This window comes from Hydractinia symbiolongicarpus, chromosome 8 (assembly GCF_029227915.1).
Source record: "Hydractinia symbiolongicarpus strain clone_291-10 chromosome 8, HSymV2.1, whole genome shotgun sequence".
NCBI classification, from domain to species: domain Eukaryota; kingdom Metazoa; phylum Cnidaria; class Hydrozoa; order Anthoathecata; family Hydractiniidae; genus Hydractinia; species Hydractinia symbiolongicarpus.
The window spans coordinates 10,886,386-10,906,629 of record NC_079882.1 but is presented as its reverse complement, the minus strand read 5'-3'; the positions used below and the strand labels follow the sequence as shown (position 1 = coordinate 10,906,629).

At 34.9% G+C, this 20,244-nt stretch overlaps 2 protein-coding genes across 2 annotated transcripts; both read right to left on the bottom strand.

Annotated features, from left to right (window-relative positions):
* Positions 1-426: 426 nt before the first annotated feature.
* On the bottom strand, positions 427-7,633 carry LOC130654856 (translation initiation factor eIF-2B subunit epsilon-like). The gene is made up of 21 exons (XM_057457500.1): positions 7,457-7,633; positions 7,255-7,379; positions 7,039-7,141; positions 6,790-6,872; positions 6,644-6,718; positions 6,435-6,534; positions 5,646-5,723; positions 5,500-5,577; positions 5,164-5,249; positions 4,989-5,093; positions 4,498-4,598; positions 3,851-3,956; positions 3,739-3,775; positions 3,327-3,441; positions 2,883-2,975; positions 2,718-2,807; positions 2,540-2,636; positions 2,010-2,127; positions 1,654-1,734; positions 1,150-1,320; positions 427-530 (listed from the first exon to the last, which is right to left on the bottom strand). Exons 1-21 carry the CDS (start codon positions 7,604-7,606, stop codon positions 462-464), a joined length of 2,061 nt encoding a protein of 686 aa, XP_057313483.1. The 5' UTR covers positions 7,607-7,633; the 3' UTR covers positions 427-461.
* Positions 7,633-20,227, bottom strand: LOC130654862 (ras-related protein Rab-28-like). Its single transcript, XM_057457507.1, has 2 exons — positions 20,137-20,227; positions 7,633-9,383 (listed from the first exon to the last, which is right to left on the bottom strand). The coding sequence occupies exon 2, from the start codon at positions 9,368-9,370 to the stop codon at positions 8,696-8,698; it is 675 nt and encodes a 224-aa protein (XP_057313490.1). The 5' UTR covers positions 9,371-9,383; positions 20,137-20,227; the 3' UTR covers positions 7,633-8,695.
* Positions 20,228-20,244: the final 17 nt, after the last annotated feature.

Here is a 20,244-nt window from a genome sequence, read left to right as displayed (position 1 = left end):
AGCAGGTTTTCATCAAATATTTTGGTAGCGAGCGGAAATTCTTAGAGCCCCCAGGGCTTCTTGTTTATCTTTTATTATAGACAACTGAAAATAAAAAAAAAAATTGAAGAAAAAGAAAATAAGAAAAACATGTCCCCTAAATTATCTGGTTCGCACTCTGATTAGAGGAAAAACCGACCTTAGTCGGATTATCTTAGAGGAAATACAAAAATTAGTGACGTGCATTAGAAATTAGAGGAAATAAAATAACGAAATTTCGAAAAAAAGACCATTGGCACTAATCAGAGGCTCATTAAATTAGAGGACTGATGGTAATGAAGTTTGTTTTCATAATAAAAATGGAAATGAAATTATATTAGAGAAACGAAATTATTATCCTATTTTCCACTGCTCAAAACAATGTAACACATAAAAAAGCAAACATGGTCGAGGTTCAACAATTTATTTATTAATTTATCTAATTAATCGGATTCTTCATCAGATTCTTCTTCCTCTGCTTCTTCCAACCACGTGATCAATTTAATAAGTGTCTATAAAAGAAAACAAAAAAACAGTTCGTTAAACAACAACAGACAATAGCATCCCACCTCTTTTTCTCATTTTATCAATTTTCAAAATTAGCAAATTTTAACATGGGTGGTTTAAAAGAAGATCAAAGATTTAGTTAGAGATATATGAGATATATATATGGACAATTGTGATCTTAGCAAACTTTTGGATTCAGGGTGGATTAAATTGTATGGGTGGTATATTTGGCGTGAGCTGCAACCCCCAGACATAAATTAGTGGAAAAAAGAATTTTAAAGATCCTAATAACAAGCAATCGAGAAAACCTGTTTCCATCTACCGTAAATGACGGATTAGGCGTCCAGGGGTTAGGGAAATTTTTCTAAATAAGCGCCCCGGGTAAGTAGTGCGCACTCTAAACTTGTCAATGTTTATCCGAGCCATGGAGCGGATTATTCCTTATGTGAAAAGCGCAGTTAACTCATTTTAGACGTTCTTCATTTGCCCTACACCCCTATTAAGGTAACCCCAACGACATTTCCACAAATGCTAGGTCTAGAGTTGTAGTTTTCGCTAAAATGCAACAAAAAGGGAAAGGGAAAAGGCTCCCGGGAATCAACTCCCGAAGATGAAATTACTCACCTGATTTTCTCTTAATTCATTGAAATTGTCTTGCATGGAAAACTCTTCTGCAATTGGTGGGTTTTTATACCATTTCAGAATGACGTTTTCATCGAGAAGATCTTTATCATACATTTTATGGAGAAAAGTTGCAAAGACTGCACCAATATTGAGGTTACTTGCGAAATATTCCTTAAAACAAACGGACAAATCCAGTCAATAATAAATGTAGTTTAAAATGCGTTTGCAAGTAAGATAGAAAACAAAGGATATTCAGTTTTAAAAATGAAATTTCAATTCATTTCAAGATGCTTTCTGTTTTTCAAGATCGTCAATACTGGCAGTAAACTGTAGCAAACAAAGGATTAAAAACGAGTTAAAAAACCATAAATAATGTCTACACGAGAATACAACAAGCTGAACAATAAGGGAAAACCGACTTAATAATTGCACCAGAGAAATTATCTATAAATGAGAAAACAAACACTTGGGTATTTTTCCATTAAAAACTATTAAAACACAAACCTCTGCAGCTACTATCGCTTGTAGCTGTGTATCTGGGCAGTTGTAATATTTCTCCAACAATGGCTGCAACGTTGTCATGATCTGTAAAATATTTTAAGCTTTTTAACAAAAACGCTAATTAAGGGAGCCTTATCAATATAGTAATTTAGCTTTTCTCGCAAAAGCAGATTTAAATGAATTCTTGCAGCCTAAAAGATCCCGGGGCGTCTAGTTCTCCTTGTGAAAGTTTTTTTGTTTGACCTCTTGCTCGAGAGTTTCAAGCGTACATAATTTTCTTTTTTTTATTATAAATTGTGAAGATGCATTAGAGATGGCACTTAAATAAACAAACGTGTTGAGTAATACCAGCTTCATACCTTGTCTAGATCCTTCGCCATATCTTGTTTTGTTCTTGATGTGTCTTTCACAGATAATTCCAGTAACGCTTTCACTACAGTTTGACATAACTCGGGTATACTTATGTTGAATTTAAACCTAGAGGAAACATTAATAATCAAGTTGTAATGTACGTACTGTCATATGCTCCTCGTAAAAAAGAGGAAAACAATACTTTGTCATAGGGGGAGGGGTCCTAACTACGAGAAACTAATTCACTAAATTTTAAATCAAAATAAATCTTTCATAGAATTTCCTCGTTTAAAAGGTTTTTGTCATTTTAATAAAAAATTAAGTGATACAGGTAGATGGTTTAGGGGGGATGAGATGTTAAATAAAAAGCTGTTTATTTAACATCTCATCAAAAGGTCAAATGGCGCCGTTGGTCTTAAGAGGTTTACTAACAAGTTGCATGACAACATATGGATCAGAGGGTTCTACAAAAACAGTAGTAGAGAACATAATAGTTTTTGAACATGAAGTTTTGTCACAAGCGAGGTGGCTCTCCTACTTTGATGCATTTATTTCCAAAGCAATATTATCAGCACTGATCTTTTCTGTAATGCCACATCGAAGATTCTCTGTCACTTCCAAATAGAATTGATACACTAAATAAAAAAAAGTAACATAAGGGGTACATAAAAAAATTAAAAAATCAATTAACATGATTGATAAAAGTGAGTTCTTACAATTTGATGTTTCGACAGGTGGGGTAGGAGGGAGTGAGTTCTCGTCTTCATCGTCGTCACTGCTCTCATCGGACGTGTTGTAGTCGTTACCTAAAAATTAAATACCTTAGTCATTGTTGTCACTATGATAATAAAATTGTTACAGCTAACAGCTATGGTTAGCACCTGTAAGACTAGGTATGACGTCTTCTTCATCATCATCATTACAGGGCCATGTGTATCCTTGGCCATCCACTCCTACCACTGAAACATCGTATGCTAAAACAAGATCAGATTAAAAAGCGCTGCTTTGACGCAGTAACTACAAACTCAGTATCTGATTGAAAAGAGAAAATAATCAGGATTTTTTCCAATGAAAAAGTTTAGTAAATTTAAGCCAACCAAGGCGTGATCAGCCTTAAAAATAAAACGAAAACCCAGTGTGTGACCACATACTTTAAATTATTTTTTCAATCTTATTCCTGTAACATAATGGTAGTTGATGAAATTACAAAATTTAAAAGTTAACTCTACAATATGGGAGTAGTTAACCTTTATACACAGTATGGCTCATTAATACACTGTAAAATTTGTAGTATTTAAAGAACATTCGGAACTATATTTACGTACGTCTATCTTCACAGCTTTTTAAATCCATACTGCCAAACTGATCTTCTATATTTTCTGGGCGTAATAATGATAATCTAGTGGACGGTGCAAGTTTCATGTTGGCACCCACGCATACCTGAAGTAAGTAAAAGTAACAATATGGTGTTGATAACCTTGGACTGAAGAAAATAGATTTGGGCTTAAAATTTAGTTTTGACATAAGAAAGAGATAAAGCGAACAACCATAGAAGCTATTAATTTAAACAATATTCGAGTTTTAATGCGAATTGATATTAACAATATAGTAAACCGAAATTTTTAGTATTGCTTTGTGTCCCCAAAACATCAAAGGTTTTCACTAAATTTTTCATCAGTTTATGTTCACTGGCAAAGAGTTTTTTACAATAGAGATGTTAACTAAAAGTGTGCTTACTTTAAAAGAAATGACAGAGTCAATCAGCTTTGATGATCTAAAAAGATACATAAATTATCTTATAAATGAATATTTATTACATGGTGAAATATATTTTAATAGGTAATTTTACCTTTTTACAATACAATCAGTACAAACAACAGATTGCGTGATGTCAACATCATCTTCAATCGTAACATTATCCCATATATATGAATTGTTTATGTGAACATTTTTTCCTGAAAGAAACAGTTTAAAGATAATCACACCAAATATGTATACATGTGAGAGAGGAAATGTTACATTTAGAAGTAAAAAATAGCTCTTCCCAGGAAATTAATAAATTAATCAATTAAATGCTCCTTATTGGTTTGCAACATAAATATCCGGAACGTTAAATATTATTTTTTCTGACTATCACAACACACACGCATATTTCGTTTTTCTTCTGTTTGGTTGACGCAAAAAAATTATTAATCGTCCTGATACGGTTCACTCACCCAATGTTATTAAGGTAAGCTAAAGGACATCTAGCATTTTAAAAGTTTTAAAGAAAACAAGAAAAACTGGTTGTCAATGAGCCAGTTTCAAAATAAAAACAAAAACATATATTTTCTAATTCGCGTTATTTTACTGCTTTTTGTAAGTTAGTTGACCTAAATCGCGTTAATTTAATTCTTTTTTATAAGTTGTTATATAGGTATTCGCGTTAATTTCCTTTGTGTTAATTTCGTGATTGTTAATTTTGTGTCTCGGTAATTCCCTGGAAAAGGTATATACCTATTCTACAATTTGATCCTATCACACTGTTCGATACTTTTGTTCCTTCTCCAACTGTAGTTGATTTCCCAATAATCACACTTTCGATTATTTGACAATTTCTGAAATAAAAAGGTATTTCGATATTACTTTCTTAGGCACCTTAAAACATTGAAACACGAGTATTTTTCAGGCGCATGCAATGCAATTTATTACATTGCTGTGCACGCCAAATAGCAAATGTGTAGAGACGTTTTACAAACTCCATGCTTAGTAAAAAAGCAAGTGTAGTGTATGGTTGGACTAACTTTCTGTACAGTGTTATTAGGTAATATTTGCCACTCTATCTTAAGTTTTACAAAGACACACAACAAAGGAAACTTAATTTCACAGTAACACAACAGTAAAAAATAATCCTTGCTTATTACTTTCATATATATAGAAATAGCAGAAATGTCACGAAAGCCTAATTTTCTGCCTATTTAGTTTTTTAAACAGCAAAATAAACATACTTTTCCATGCGAACATCATCTTCCAAATATATATTGTTTCTTCTAAAATGACAGGTCACACTGTCTGGTACTAAAGGATAGATCCAACGGTTCATTAAATCTAGACTGAAGTATAACATTGACAATCAATGATACTGGTGACAGCTTTCTCTTAAACAGACATTCTTTAACATACCTTATTGCGTTATACATATGCAGATCGTTAACTCTTGCAGAGTAGCAGTCATGGACAATACATGCATGCACTTGATCACCAAGAATCTAAAATAAGTCATGTGGCAAACAATAGTAAGCATTTCTTATTTGATAGATGTATAAATTTTGTAAAATTCCAAAAACACCAACACATCGATTATTTTGTATCTTTCATTTTTGTCTTAAAGTACAAGCTAACAATTTAAAACATAAAAAAATTATAAGCACAAGAATGGAACAAAAATCCATGGTGATTTGCTATCATTTTAAAAATCAAAGTACGTTTATTTCTTAAAAGAAGTAAATAGACACTAACCTCTTCATTAATTAATATACCTTTTATAAAATCATCTAAATTTTGATAATCAAAATTGTCTGTAAATAAAGGAGCGACCTAAAACAAAGACAATTAGAAATTGCATGGCAAGTCACACACTGTCATTAGAAAGTACAATCACTAACCTGGGGAGAACAGATTGATATTTGACATGGAGAAAGGTCATAGTGGATGTTGACATCAGTGCGATTAGAGAGAACGCTCTAAAACACAAAAAATAATAAACATATTTTTTTACTGATTTTGTATCTTTTGGAACGAAATCAAAACGTGAAATTAACTATTACAGCCATTTCAATTTACATTGGCACTCAGCAATTGCTAACACGAATGCCAACATGTTAACAAAAATTACCAACGTTATTTTTTATTACGTTGAATGCAACTTGGCTTTCTTGCCTGCATTTTTCTACTGACAATAAATTGAATTAGATAGGCTGATCACCAAACTATTTGGGTATGTTTGTTATACACAGCTTAACATGGCTTCTTTCATTCACAGCTCAACAAGTACTAAAGAGATGGTGTGGCGGTAGGGCATTCGGCTTGTAATTCTAAGGTTTCAGGTTCGAGTCCCCACTTAAATTTAGTGTTGTCAGCCCATTTAGTGCCATCTACTGCTAACAGGCTTGTGTGGCAGGCAAACAAATAAGAGCAATGCTGTACATATCTCTGGTAGTAATGTAACATAGTTACAGTCAGAGGGGAGGAAGAATCAGCCATTTCCTAATGGCTGGTTCTTCCTCCCCTCTGACTGTAATCCCATAAGACATTCAAACTTCCTGTTACTTACTTACTTACTTACTTACTAAAGCTTGGAGTTACAAAAAACAGAAACGATTTAACATATTTTACTGAACAGGTAAATTAATGATGATTTGATTGTTACATAGCTTCAAGATAACCATACTTACAGTGGGAATAAAAATTTGTTTGCATTGTTGAGATTTCTGACAGTGCAAAACTCGATTTGTATCTTTTTCAATTGTTAACACAGCATTATCTTCAGGACTTCTAAACAATTGTATTGTTAGCAATTCTAGTAGCTATATTGATGAAAGTTATTCAGAAGTTCCATGCCAATTTAAGAATTTTTCTTGTGCTTTATCATAATCAAAGTTACCTGCTAAAATGGCCAGGTTGTAAGACACGCTGAAGAATCGTCATTACCAAGTTTTTTTCTTTCTTTCGTTTTATTCTAACATAAGGTGGAAAAAAATTAAGAAATCACATAGAATCTACCTGTTTAAAATATCCTCTGTAACTCACTTGTGTTTTTTTATAATATCTGAGAGCTTCACATTTGAAATTAAATCTCCTGGTACCAGCACAAAATCTGATCGAATTAAACCCTACATTAATAATAGGTAATACTATAAAAACAATCAGAAGTAAGATTCCACATGTAAAAATCAAATATATAGTCTTTTTTCAGTACATAAAAACTACAGTGCATCATGTTTGCAGCTTAAATAGAATTGGAAAGTTAACTACAATATAACAACACAACACTCTAACCTCTCTATCAATTTCACGCAAAGCATCTCCAAGTGATATACAATCAGATGTTGATGACATAACACAATGAATATGACATTTACTTTTCTCTACCCATTTTTGACTGAAGGGAAAAAAGCCTTATTAATTACACAACTCTTAAACTGATTTTGACATTATAAATTAATTATACTTTGAACTAAAACACTAAGCAGCTTTATATAAAAAATATCATACTTTATATATTCTCGTATTTTTTCACCCAATGAACAACAAAAGACAATGATCTCTTGAATTCCTTGATCCAGTAAATACTGAATTGTATAATCAATTATTCTTTTGTTGCCAAGAGGGAGTAATGCCTAAAACAAGTGAGAAAGCAATTACTAATGTTAATCTTTTTCAAGAGCACATCTAATACATTAAAAAAATAACTCACTCTGGGTAGTTCTTGTGTTATGGGTGTAAATTTTCGGTTGAAGCTATCAGCAACAATAATAGCTTGGACATCGTTCTCGTCTTTTTGCCATGTGTTACCACCACCTCTTCCTCCTCCCTTTTTGTCATTACCTTTCTTTTTATTTGGCATACTGTACTTCCCAATTTATAAAAATACTAAATTGTACGCAAGAAACATAAATTTTACATAAATTGCTCCATAAATAACAATAATGATGTCCACCTTTCAGACTTTTACAGGATAAATTGAACATCTTCATGACAAACTTCAGTGGAACAGTAAGAAATTTTCTTATAGGCACACGTGAAACGTTTAAAATAATTTTACAAAAACTACAAGGTAAAAATAACAATGCCTTATTACATTGGCAGAGTGCAATAATAACTTTAGACTCATTATAACAAAGGACTCAGTATTTGCCTATAGAATTAAAATCATTTTGTCAGACCTTCCCAATCAAGTTAGATTTTGATATCTGTGTCACTGTCAAGCTTGTATGAGATAGGCTTATTTTAAAGTAAAACAATTTAGTTAAATAAAACATGCCATTAGAAACACAATACATAACAGATATTGTATCCTCACGAAAAGTAGATTCAAGGTAATTTTTTGTAAAGGGCAATGGATAACTTTGGATTTATATTAGCAATGTATAAATATATTTACATCGTCTATAACGCAGAAAGATGTATACTGCTTTAAAGTTTTGTTTGATACAATGTTATTAAATAAAATGTAATATTGGTGTAAAATTTTATTAACTGTTAGTATGATCAAATAAAAACACAGTTTAAAATGTTTCTGTCATGTCATTATAGGTTTCTTAATATGCATACTGTATTTACTCTATTATCTTCACTAATCAGTGATGGCGACATATAATTAATGACATTGTCAGAAACAACCATGAAACAACCATGCGTATGTTTCAAAAAAGTTGTACAATTCGCATTAGTTTAATATATGGATTTGTGTTTTTATGCTTTTTGCTTATCATGATTCTGTGACTGTTTTAAAAATTTGCTGAATTTCTTTTGAAAATAATACTTAATTTTCATGCATTGAAAAAATAACCTTGTCTCTCGGATATTCCTGTGTCTGTTGTAAACCAGCTTTGATTTCCAAGGATGAAACACTTATTTTACGGAGGAAATAATAGTAAATGTGATACAATAATCTATGTCATCATGAAAATAAAAATCTCTGTAAATAAGTTTTTTATTGAATTTCGCAAAATGTGCTCTTTGTATGGCCTGGTGGGGCGCGTGCAGCTGCTTCCGTTTCTGTATAAGTAACAATGTCTGCTTTTATAACACGATTTGACTGTTCAACCTCCTGCTTTGACAAACGCACCCCAAGAATATCGGCAGCAATTTTCTGAAAACAAAAATTTACTTGATCTCCAGATTTTGCTGACAGGAAAAAACTTGCCATACCATTCTTTTGTGCATATTCAGTGTGCTTTTCTTTTTTTACAGTTCGTAAGTGTTCTAAATCTTTCTTATTACCAACTAGTGCTACATATGGCACTTTTTCTTGTCTCGCATATGCTTGTTTAACAACATCAAACCAGTCTTGTAAGTTTTCAAAGCTACTATAATTTGTTAAGTCATATATCAAAACCACCCCATTCGCTCCATATAAATAAGTTTCCAGCATTTTGCCACCGATCTGCTGACCTCCAATATCCCATACTTGCAATGTAACATTAATATTTCCAGGTAGTGTGTATCGTTTTAAAAAGAAATCAAGACCCATTGTTTGATTGTACTGTTTTTCGAAACTTTCCTGTGATAGCCGAGTACATATTGATGTTTTTCCAGTTGTTCCATCTCCTATTAAAGTGATTTTAAGCTGTCTTTCATCAGTGTCCTCCTCTTCTGAGCTTGACATAATAATTATATATCTACAAATAAATAATAAAAAATAAACAATGACATTAAAATTTTTTGCCCATAATTTAATTAAAATAATTAATGATGGTAAAAAATGTCAAATCCAAATTTAAATATAAAACTTATGAAAAAGTTGATCTTTTCACAAAGGGAAAGATTGGTTTATATTAATATAAAAAGCGTTAAGCAAGAGTTGTACAACAATTGCCGTTACCACTACCAAAGAAACACATGTTGTACAACAAAGCGAGATGTTTTCCACAAATTGTTTTTTCGTAAAACCCTAATTTAGTGGGAAGGCCTTGTGTTGTCTTTTTTAATGAATTTATACCTAAGCCAAATCTAAAGTTATGTTGAATGTTTTCAAAAAAAGTAAATATGCATACTTTTTCACAAAGGTAATTATGTCTTTTCATGTTGGTGTTATAGACATGTAAAAAACACATTTTTTTCGAAAGAAGCGAAAGAAAACCAAAAAAACATTCTTTATAACACGTCACAAGAACCATTTATGTTGCAAGTCACGGAAAAAAGCAGTAAAAATTGGTTGCACTTGCAGAATCTCCTTTTCTTGTAACTGTGACTTTTTCTCCTTGCAAACACGACCCGTTTCTCCCAGGGATTATTTCGCCAGATTTATTTAACTTTGCTAGTCTGCCAGGCAATTAGCTCTGGAACTGCAAAAGTTGATTAGGAAAACATAATTCTTGTTTTTTTAGGTCTTTATGTAACGTTTTTTTGCCAAATTAATATGCCCCAAAAAGACTCTGTATCAAAATATTATCTAGTAACCTTGCATCAATTTTGAGGCTGTATTCTCAAAATTCCTGCTAAATATTTGAAATTCTCGAATCTGTGAAAGTTTTTTCCTGCAAAAGCCTCTAAGATTTAACTACAAAATTTTCTTCCCTTTAAATATATTATTATGAAATTAGACAGGGTTGAGAGTTTTAAGAAAAAAAATATGTGCTCTTATCAACAGATCTTCTTGTTAATTCACTTCACCAAGTTTTCGTAATGACGCGTCAACTTATCTGAGACAAGTTGGCAAGTATTGCAGCCATTTCAATCAAAATCAAGGAAACCCTTGCAGCTCGTCTGAAATATAACTGAATATCTTGAAAAAAGTAAATATAAGGCAAATGTTGGGCATTTTTATTGAATTTCCAAATACGCTTTTTTAAAAAAATCTGCAGGAAATGCTTTGTTCATAGCAGGTAGGCAACAAACACTTATATATGAGCCATTATACACATTGCTTCTAAAGAATTGACATTACAAATTAAATCCAACATATAAAGCGGCTCCTGGTTTCTAATTTATAATGCATATAACAAATCAATATAATACTTCAAAATTTTATGCTTGCAGATCAACCATTAAAGATCAAATGCAAAAAAATATACAACATTTTTTAATATTTTAACTTCCACAAAAAATTATTCATGATAACAAATTTATTTAAAAAAGACTAATGATATCAAAGAGTTAGTTATAAATATATACTAAAAACTACTAGCTAACATATTGCAGAAGACTTTTGTACAAAAAATACTTTACAATTTTCATATTTCATTATTCTCTCCTCTGTAAACAGACAAGTGTAAATAGGCTTTTGAAATAATTCCAATAGGTGTCACATTAAAATAATCACATCATGGAATTAAGACGTAAATTAAGCTTTTTTGCTCAACCCTTTACAAATACTTGTCTTGTTCATCTGCATTTTTGTAAAGTTGCAATGGTGTATAGGCTTTTCCGGTTATGTAGTATAAGTGGTGTTGTCATATCAGTGTCAATGCTGTTTGTTTAAATAATCAATTAATATGTTCAAGAGAAACTGGCACATTTTTTAGGAAATGTTAAAAATCAGACCTTTGTTAAATGTTTATCATCTATATTATAATACCCGTGTGTGTCTGTCTGTCACGCAAAATGGTAACCACAATAGCGAGACATACGGATTGCAGTGAATAAAGAACAGTTGAACCCGTAGATTTTTTCATGGGCAACCGACTAGTATTAGATATTAGGCATATGTTGATGAGGTGTCAAATTTATGTCCAGGCGTATATCACCTGATCAAGTGAGTGGGCAAACCCCGATTGGGTGAGACTTACCTGAATTGGGTTAGTATTCTTCTTGCTTTTTGATCACATAAAATCGAAAACTGATTATGCTCCAATTTACCATGCGGTTACAACGTTATTTTTTGAAATTTCGTATTTTTATTACTTTTTATGTTAGGAGACTCCAACTTAAGTAGTTGCTTTATGGGTGAAGTGGATAGTAGCTCACGATCGGTCGGCCAGTAAAATAAAAATAATTTTATAGGTAGTTAAGTTTACTTAACTTTAGTTAATTGCTAAACGACATGGACTGGCGTTAGTACGGTAGCGCGTAGCTGTGGTTGCCATCTTAGTTTCACAGGCCTGGGCTCCAATCTTCACTTTGTTCGTTCGGCTCTTTTAGTCACGGTCTCGCTCCACGATTCCTCTTTCGCTCGTGCTAGCCAACAGTAGTTGTGGTTTTAATCGTTATTTATCTATTGTTATCCTTTAATTGGTTCAGCAAATAATAATTTACGTGACGAAAGATGTTACTTGTGAGATTTCTGTGCGTGTCGATAACGATAGTTCTTTGCGTCGCCGTTCGACGGCGTTCTGGAGGAACTTTGCCAGTGGCTGACGCAGATACGAAGAGTCTGGCAGAATGGGCCACATTGCCAGTTCAAACTCTACGGTTAGTGTGCAATGCATTAAATTTAATTGACTCAGGATCGCCTCAAATACTTGCTCGTCGCCTGTTTTCGTTCTACAATCCGCCACATTCGGTGGTAGCTACGTCGGTGACCACTACATCATGTATGGCCCCAATTATTCCATCAACCAACGTGGCCACGAGGTCGACCAGACTCCGCCCACGCGGCCAGCCGACCAACACAGCAACCGGCGTTGAGTCAACTACAGTTGTGTCGTCAAATGTCTTCACTGGTCATCAGGCATCATCATCTTCGACCACCGACGTTGTCGAGTCGCCCATCCTTACAACAGCTGTGGTTACAGAGTTAATTAGAGGAGAATTGCGACGATTTTTCGAGGGTCACGAGGGGGAACGACTCGCGGGAAGAGCTCCTGACATAATAGAGCAAAATCAAGCGACAGGTGACACTTATCATTCTAACTCTGTTGTTGAGACTCCTATTGTACCCCATTTTGTGTCTGAGCCGTTTTCTGAAGGGGGTGAGTTTCCACAGGGGGGTCTTCCTCGTCCAGCCCAGGTTGGGTTTTCCGTCGCAACCACAGCGCGCCCTGCTCCCTTGCCGGCACTTCCTCAGGCCGTTTTGGACAAGGTTAAAAAAGGTGAGTATGTAAATTTTGATAGCTTACTGCCTGCTTTTGCCTCATCTTCAGACGAGTTTACGTTTAAGGTTCTCGGTGGGTCTAGCCCGTCAGTTGCGTTAGTTCCCAAGCAATCAAACCGCCCTAAGGTTAGTGACTTTTCATCTTGGATGTTAGCATGGAAAAATTTTATCCGGTGCTTCACCTTTTTCTTTCCACATCGTGCATCCGAGCTTTTACACTATCAGTCTATCATGTGTGACTTCGCCTCACAGTTTACATTTACAGCATGGTCGACATACGATCGCATGTTTAGGTACCAAATGGCTTTTGATTCTGGTTTGTCATGGAACCGTGTAGATGACGATCTTTATAACCGTCATCTCCGAAGTGCCCCACTGCAGGTCATGTGTTTTCGGTGCCGGAATTATGGACATCTTGCATCAAGTTGCCCTCTTTGCACCTAAAATTGGTGTCTGGGTTGGGTCCCACAGCATTTTTAGCAAAAATTGATATCAAGCATGCTTTTCGCCTTTGCCCCGTTAAACCAGTTCAATGGGGTTTATTAGGCTACTGTTGGGAGGGTTATTATTTTGTGGACACTCGCTTGCCATTTGGCAGCCGCTCCTCACCCTTCTTGTTTAACTGTTTTGCAGATTTGTTATGTTGGATCTTCCTCACTGTGCTTGCTATTCCATTTGTGATCCATTACTTAGACGATTTCTTCCTTTGTGGGAGGTCTGCAGCAGAAGTAAATAGTTACTTGGAATCTATTCAGTCTATGTGCACTAAACTGGGTGTCCCTATTGCGGAGGAAAAAAACACAGGACCCTCACAAACTATAACCTACCTGGGCATTGAGATCGACTCTCAGCAACAAATCATTCGCTTGCCAGCGGATAAGTACAGGGAGTTGCACGAAGCTTTATTGGTTTGGTCTGGTAGGAAGAAGTGCACCAAACGAGAATTGCTTTCCTTGATTGGCTCTTTATCTTTCGCTGCCAAAGTGGTAAAGCCAGGCAGAATGTTCCTCCGTAGGTTAATTGATTTGTCTACCACCGTTGCATCACTCAATCATCATATCACATTAAATGGGGAGGCACGCTTAGACATTCAATGGTGGGTGGATTTTCTACCTAGCTGGAATGGTGTCTGTTTTATTCAAGGCGACCCAATCACAGCCGCTTCACTTAGCCTCTTTACGGATGCATCAGGGGTAGGATTTGGTGCTGTTTTTCGCAATAGTTGGTTCTGTGCTCCATGGCCCCCAACATTTCATTCTTTTCACATTAATATATTGGAGCTTTTCGCAATTGTAGCAGCGGTTAGGACGTGGGGTCGCGAATGGCGTAATCTGCAGATCATCATTTACACAGACAACGCGTCCATAGTTCATGTGTGGCGCTCAGGCACATCGCGGGATAAACACATCATGTCGTTAATTCGCCACTTATTTCTACTCACGGCGCGGTTGAACATTAATATTTTGCTTCAACATATTCCTGGACATACTAATATTGCAGCTGATCTTCTATCTCGGTTACAGGTTCGTCGATTCAAACAACGCCTTCAGTCCGCAGACGAGTCACCCACACCAATCGAGCCAACCATCTGGACCATCTTAGTATAGCCTCACAGTACTTTCAATCTCAAGCTTTGGCACCCACTACTAGGGCCACGTATTCCACTGGTGTTGCCTCATATCAGCGATTTTGTTATAGGTGGTCTCATCCTCTCTGGCCGTTGAACGAGGATATTCTAATTCGCTACATTTCTAGTTTGGCACAACGCGTATCTCACACTACCATTCGCGTTTACATCTCAGGCTTGCAATATCACTCCATCATGGCCGGCAACTATGTTCGAATAGCAGACATGAGTCGCTTGTGTTACACCCTGCGAGGAATTAAAAGAGTCCAAGGAGCTCGTCTCACCCGGCCGCGCAGGCACCCAATTACATATCAGAATTTGTGTTTAATTCATTACCGTATTCAATTTTTACAAGCTACAGTATATGAACGACTACTTTTCAAAGCTGCTACCTCTTTGGCCTTTTTTTGCTTGTTGCGCTGCTCTGAATACACTTATCAATCCAGTCGTCACTTCGATCCATCCACTGATTTATTGGTTGGAGATATCCAATTTTCCGCAGACAATTCCGTCATGCTGGTTCATATCCGGTCGTCTAAAACAGATCCCTTTCGTGTTGGTTGTCAGATTAGGGTTGGCGCTAACAATAACGCAGTTTGCCCGGTTCAGTGTATGCGCCGTTTCTTAGCGGTTCATCCCGGCCCAGGGTGGCCACTCTTCACTTACCAGGACTTCAAATTTTTGACTCGTCAGGACATAGTAAACCTCCTGGCTTCGTGTTTGCCTAATATTCCACACATTAATACACATTCCTTTCGCATTGGTGGTGCCTCCGCAGCAGCATCTGCAGGGGTGCCTGACAGCACAGTTTAGGCAGGTGGACCAGTGATGCCTATAGACGCTATCTACATCTCGATGATGCACAAGTCATTGGCCTTTCTCGCAGTCTATGCACCGCTGGGCCACCTACTCGTGGGTGGAGCCGTCACACACCTTCTTCATTTTTGTTATAGTTTAGTTGGTGGCGCTCGTAGGCGTCACCACACCTCTTCATTTTGTATAGTTTGTCAAGTGTGGTGGTGTGGGGGAATTTGGGGGTGTGTTGTGTATTTTAAACTCATGCTGGTATTCTTAAGTAATATTTTGCTATTCATGAACTATCAATCTTAAGCTGTCCTTGTTGGCAGTTTGTTAGAACCTGTCTTTGTTGACAGTTTGTTTAGAACCTGTCTTTGTTGACAGTTTGTTTTACTTATATTGATTGACAGTTTGTTTATGTGATCCTTGTTGACCACACTACATTTACGAGAAACTGTCTTAGACAGTTTGTTGTGGTCTTTGTTGACCTCTGTTACAATTAGATACAGTACACACATATCCTCCGAGACCCCTCATATCCGCCAAACTTGCAGTTTTTATTGTTGTTTTTCCCTGCGCGTTGTCAGCAATTAAAGGTAGTTAAGTTTACTTAACTTTAGTTAATTTTGCTAAACGACATGGACTGGCGTTAGTACGGTAGCGCGTAGCTGTGGTTGCCATCTTAGTTTCACAGGCCTGGGCTCTAATCTTCACTTTGTTCGTTCGGCTCTTTTAGTCACGGTCTCGCTCCACGATTCCTCTTTCGCTCGTGCTAGCCAACAGTAGTTGTGGTTTTACCGCCCACCCATCCCGTCAGGGCATTTTTACTGTTTAGTTCATTAGGTTTTATTCAATGTGAATATTTTTAGGACATTTATACACGGGAGATGTATATATTTTGTATACGTTGTATATATATTTACTTTGCGTTCATGTGGTCTGAAAGACAGGGTCGAGGGGGTGTGTTGTGTATTTTAAACTCATGCTGGTATTCTTAAGTAATATTTTGCTATTCATGAACTATCAATCTTAAGCTGTCCTTGTTGGCAGTTTGTTAGAACCTGTCTTTGTTGACAGTTTGTTTAGAACCTGTCTTTGTTGACAGTTTGTTTTACTTATATTGATTGACAGTTTGTTTATGTGATCCTTGTTGACCACACTACATTTACGAGAAACTGTCTTAGACAGTTTGTTGTGGTCTTTGTTGACCTCTGTTACAATTAGATACAGTACACACATATCCTCCGAGACCCCTCATATCCGCCAAACTTGCAGTTTTTATTGTTGTTTTTCCCTGCGCGTTGTCAGCAATTAAGGAGAATGTATGGTAAAAACAAAAACAATAATAAAAAAATAACGAAGGAGGGTGTGATGACAAGTATATTTTTCTATGTATTTTTTGCGTCAATAATAATTTGTCTCATTATAAAAAATGTTTGGATAAATTTGTTCTCTTGTTTTAAATTATTAAAATAACTAGCTGTTAAGGTGAAAACATACTTGTATCCACAAAAACTTGTTTTTAAAAGTTATGCAGCAAGAATACTTCTTGTGTTGTTTTGAAAGTTATACAGCAAGAATCATTCTTGTGCTGTTTTAAAAGTTATACAGAATATTCTTGTGTTGTTTTAAAAGTTATATATGTATAAATAACTTTTAGTATGCAGCAAGTTATACTTGCGCTGTTTTACATCTTTATACAGCTAGAGATTCTTCTCTCACTTAAAATAATAATAATAAAAAGTGATTTTGACAAAAAATGTGAGTGTTCTTTTAGTGCAAAATCTTTTTACAGACCATAGTTTAGTTGACAATATTTAAAGTTTTATGCAGCATTAAAATTATTTATTCAAAATTCACAACGGAGGAGTGTGTTATGACAAGTGTATTCCACCTTGTTTTTATTATTTTCCTAAATGGTTTTTATGTGTATTATCTTTACTGGTCTCAGAATTCAAAGTAATATTTTTTAATCAGTATGGTTATGGTTCTAAAGGCTATTTTGACATATTTCTACTATTTGACAATTTAGGACAGCACTAAAATAAAGTTCTTTTTATGCCATATAAAAAATATGTATTGTTCCCGTCCTGAAGACCCTGCAAAAATGAGTCGGTCATTTGGGTGTATTTTTTCCCGGGACTTTTAGATCTAAGCAAGTAATTTCGTTCACAGGGTCACAAAACAGTATAGCGCCATTCGACATCGTTTGCAGACCCTTTCTCGCTGCCCTGTAAACTGTCAGTTACCACAGGAGTACCATAAAGATTAATTTTTACGGGAATTTATTTTCGCAAGTTTTAGTCAATTTTGCAAAATTTCTTGCGAAACTTTTTTATTTTTTAAAAAAATATATCTTGCAAAAAAAATTTTCGGGTTTTTTCCCACTTACTGACTCGGCTTTTTATTAACAACCCGACCCTAACTTTCACGATAAATAAAATAATAAAAATATCAACAAACAAAAATTTTTATCCCATCTCGTGAAAATAAAGATTATGAATATTGTAACACCCTCCTTCGTTATGATTAATATATGTTAAAAATTACGCTGCTTGCTAAAATCTTTAATTTCTTAGTCGATATCATTTAGGAAAAATAATTAATATCATTAAATCTTTTTTCCAACGATATTTGAAAAATAATTAAAACAATGTAAAATACGCATTAACACCCTCCTCCGTTATGAAATAAATAAATAATTTTAATGTCGTGAAAGACTTTAAATATTGTGAACTAACTAATATTAATTTTCTTATAAGACTGCGCAAAAAACATTAACAGAACATTTAACTTTTTTATTAAAATAAATTTTGTTTTTTATTATTTTAAATGGGAAAATAATAACTTGCTGTATAAATTTCGAAACAGCCTAAGTATAACCTGCTGTATATCTTTCAAAACAACGCAGGTATATTCTGTATAACTTTTGAAACAGCACAAGCATAATTCTTGCTGTACAGCTTTCAAAACAACGCAAAAAAACTTGCTGCATAACTTTTGAAAACAAGTTTTTTAACATGCAAGTAACTTTATCTTTTCACCTTGAGTACTAGTTACATTTTTTTAGTGAGACAAATTATTATTTTTCGTTTTACAACTAAATAATATAAACTACTGTGTGCGTTATGCAAAAATACATAGAAAACAGTTGTCGTAACACCCTCCTCTGTTGTTATTTTTTATTATTATTTTTTTGTTGTTGTTCCGACCATACATTTTTATTTTTCCATGAACTTTCATTAAATCGGACAATCGCTAAATTAACATTCGCTAATAACACATAGAAAAATATTCTTGTCGTTACACCCTCCTCCGTTGTTGTTTTATTATTTTCTTGTTGTTCCGAGCATTTATACATTCTCGATAAAATTATTTTTATTTCGCAGACTAACAGGCAGTAAGTAACTATTTACTTCACGCGTAGAACAAGTAATTAAGTTGGAGTCACCTCATTTCTAAAATCCAATTTCTAATAAAAATACAAGATGCAAAATAATTTTTAAATGTAAAAAAACAAAAACAAAGACACAAGATTAGCTATACACATCTATTGTTTAATATTTTTATTATTCACGGTTATTCACGATCCATCGCAACAATCACGATTAATAGTGACAGTCGCGATAACATTGTTATTTTTTATACATCACGACTATTGCAAAGCTCTTCGTTCACATTTTTTCTATGGCGATGGTCATGATAGGATTGCGGATTGTTCGTGTCGCGCATGATACGCGCTAACGATGTTAGGTGTCCTGATTCCAGTACTGTAACTTATATATAAAACTCCTTTCTCTTCAAGCGCCTTCTCCAGTCCGGGCGGTTTCAGGGGGACAACCGCCAATTTTTTTAGAAGATGCCTGAACTCGCCCTTATATATGCGGGCTCTTTGTGGCTTATCGGCACCCTCTTCATTTTGGCTGAAACTTAATTCTGCCTGGTTTCCCTCATACTTATGGCTTTTTTGGCCAGTTGACACGCATACTAATCTACCATACTGAACACAAAAGTTACGAAAAATATAAAATTTGATTAAGGTGTATTATGTGGTTTCACATTCCTAAAGGGTCATTCAAGAGTAGTCTTTACATATCATAACTTAGCAATACCACATTATTGTAAGCTCATGAAACACAATGCAAAAACATAGGGACGTAATATATTTGGTTTGTTTGTGATTGTCTTGTCTATTGTTTTGACATTGTAGAACATGGTAGACTCACTCAATCAGGTGATTTACCCCAACCAGGGTAGAGTAAACTGATTGGAGAAAGATCCCACTGTCAACTGTGTAAGGCGTAACACAAAAAAATGTTTGGTTAGTGTCCTTTTGAGGGTTCAGAAAAGGTTCGCTCGGTTACATTATTTTGCCTAAACATCTCGCATAGTCGAATACAGGTGCCGTCATGTTTGATCATCTACTCAAACTACCTCATCGGCCTTTTTTACGTCGGCAAAATTCCGCCACTCGAGAGATTTGGTGTAACGCCCACCTTGCAAAAATTAACATTACTTACGTTGCATAAAAAGGCCGTTTTGTTAAACGCAAAAATTATCGTGAAGTGTATGCTAGGGCTTGCGCAAAAAGGAAGAAGAAGGCTCGCTGATTCATTTTAGAGGCAAATTATAATCAGAAAAACATCGCGTCGTGGTTGTGAGGTGACTTGAAGAAAAGATAAGAATGTTGGTAGCTAGATTTTCCTTTGCTTGCTTTATCCTTCTCTTAGAAATTCGGACACCCAAATCAAAACAGTGCATTTTTTTTTCTCAACAGACGTTCGGTCGGAGGACACTAACTAAACATATTTTTGTGTCATGCATAAACACATGTTGAAGGAAATAGTTTATCTAATTATTAGAAAAGATGGAAAGCTTAGCTAGCTATATTAGCTAGTGTAGAGCAGAAACACGTCCCTTACTTACAAACTTACGGGAACAACTCAAAAAAAATAGGTTAAATAAATCTACCCACATCAACACGCGAACAACAACTGTTCGTTGTTATTTGTTTTGCTTGTACGGGGCAACAGCTGCCGCTGCCATTTTGAAATATGAAGATTTTAATTCCATAGCCTTAATG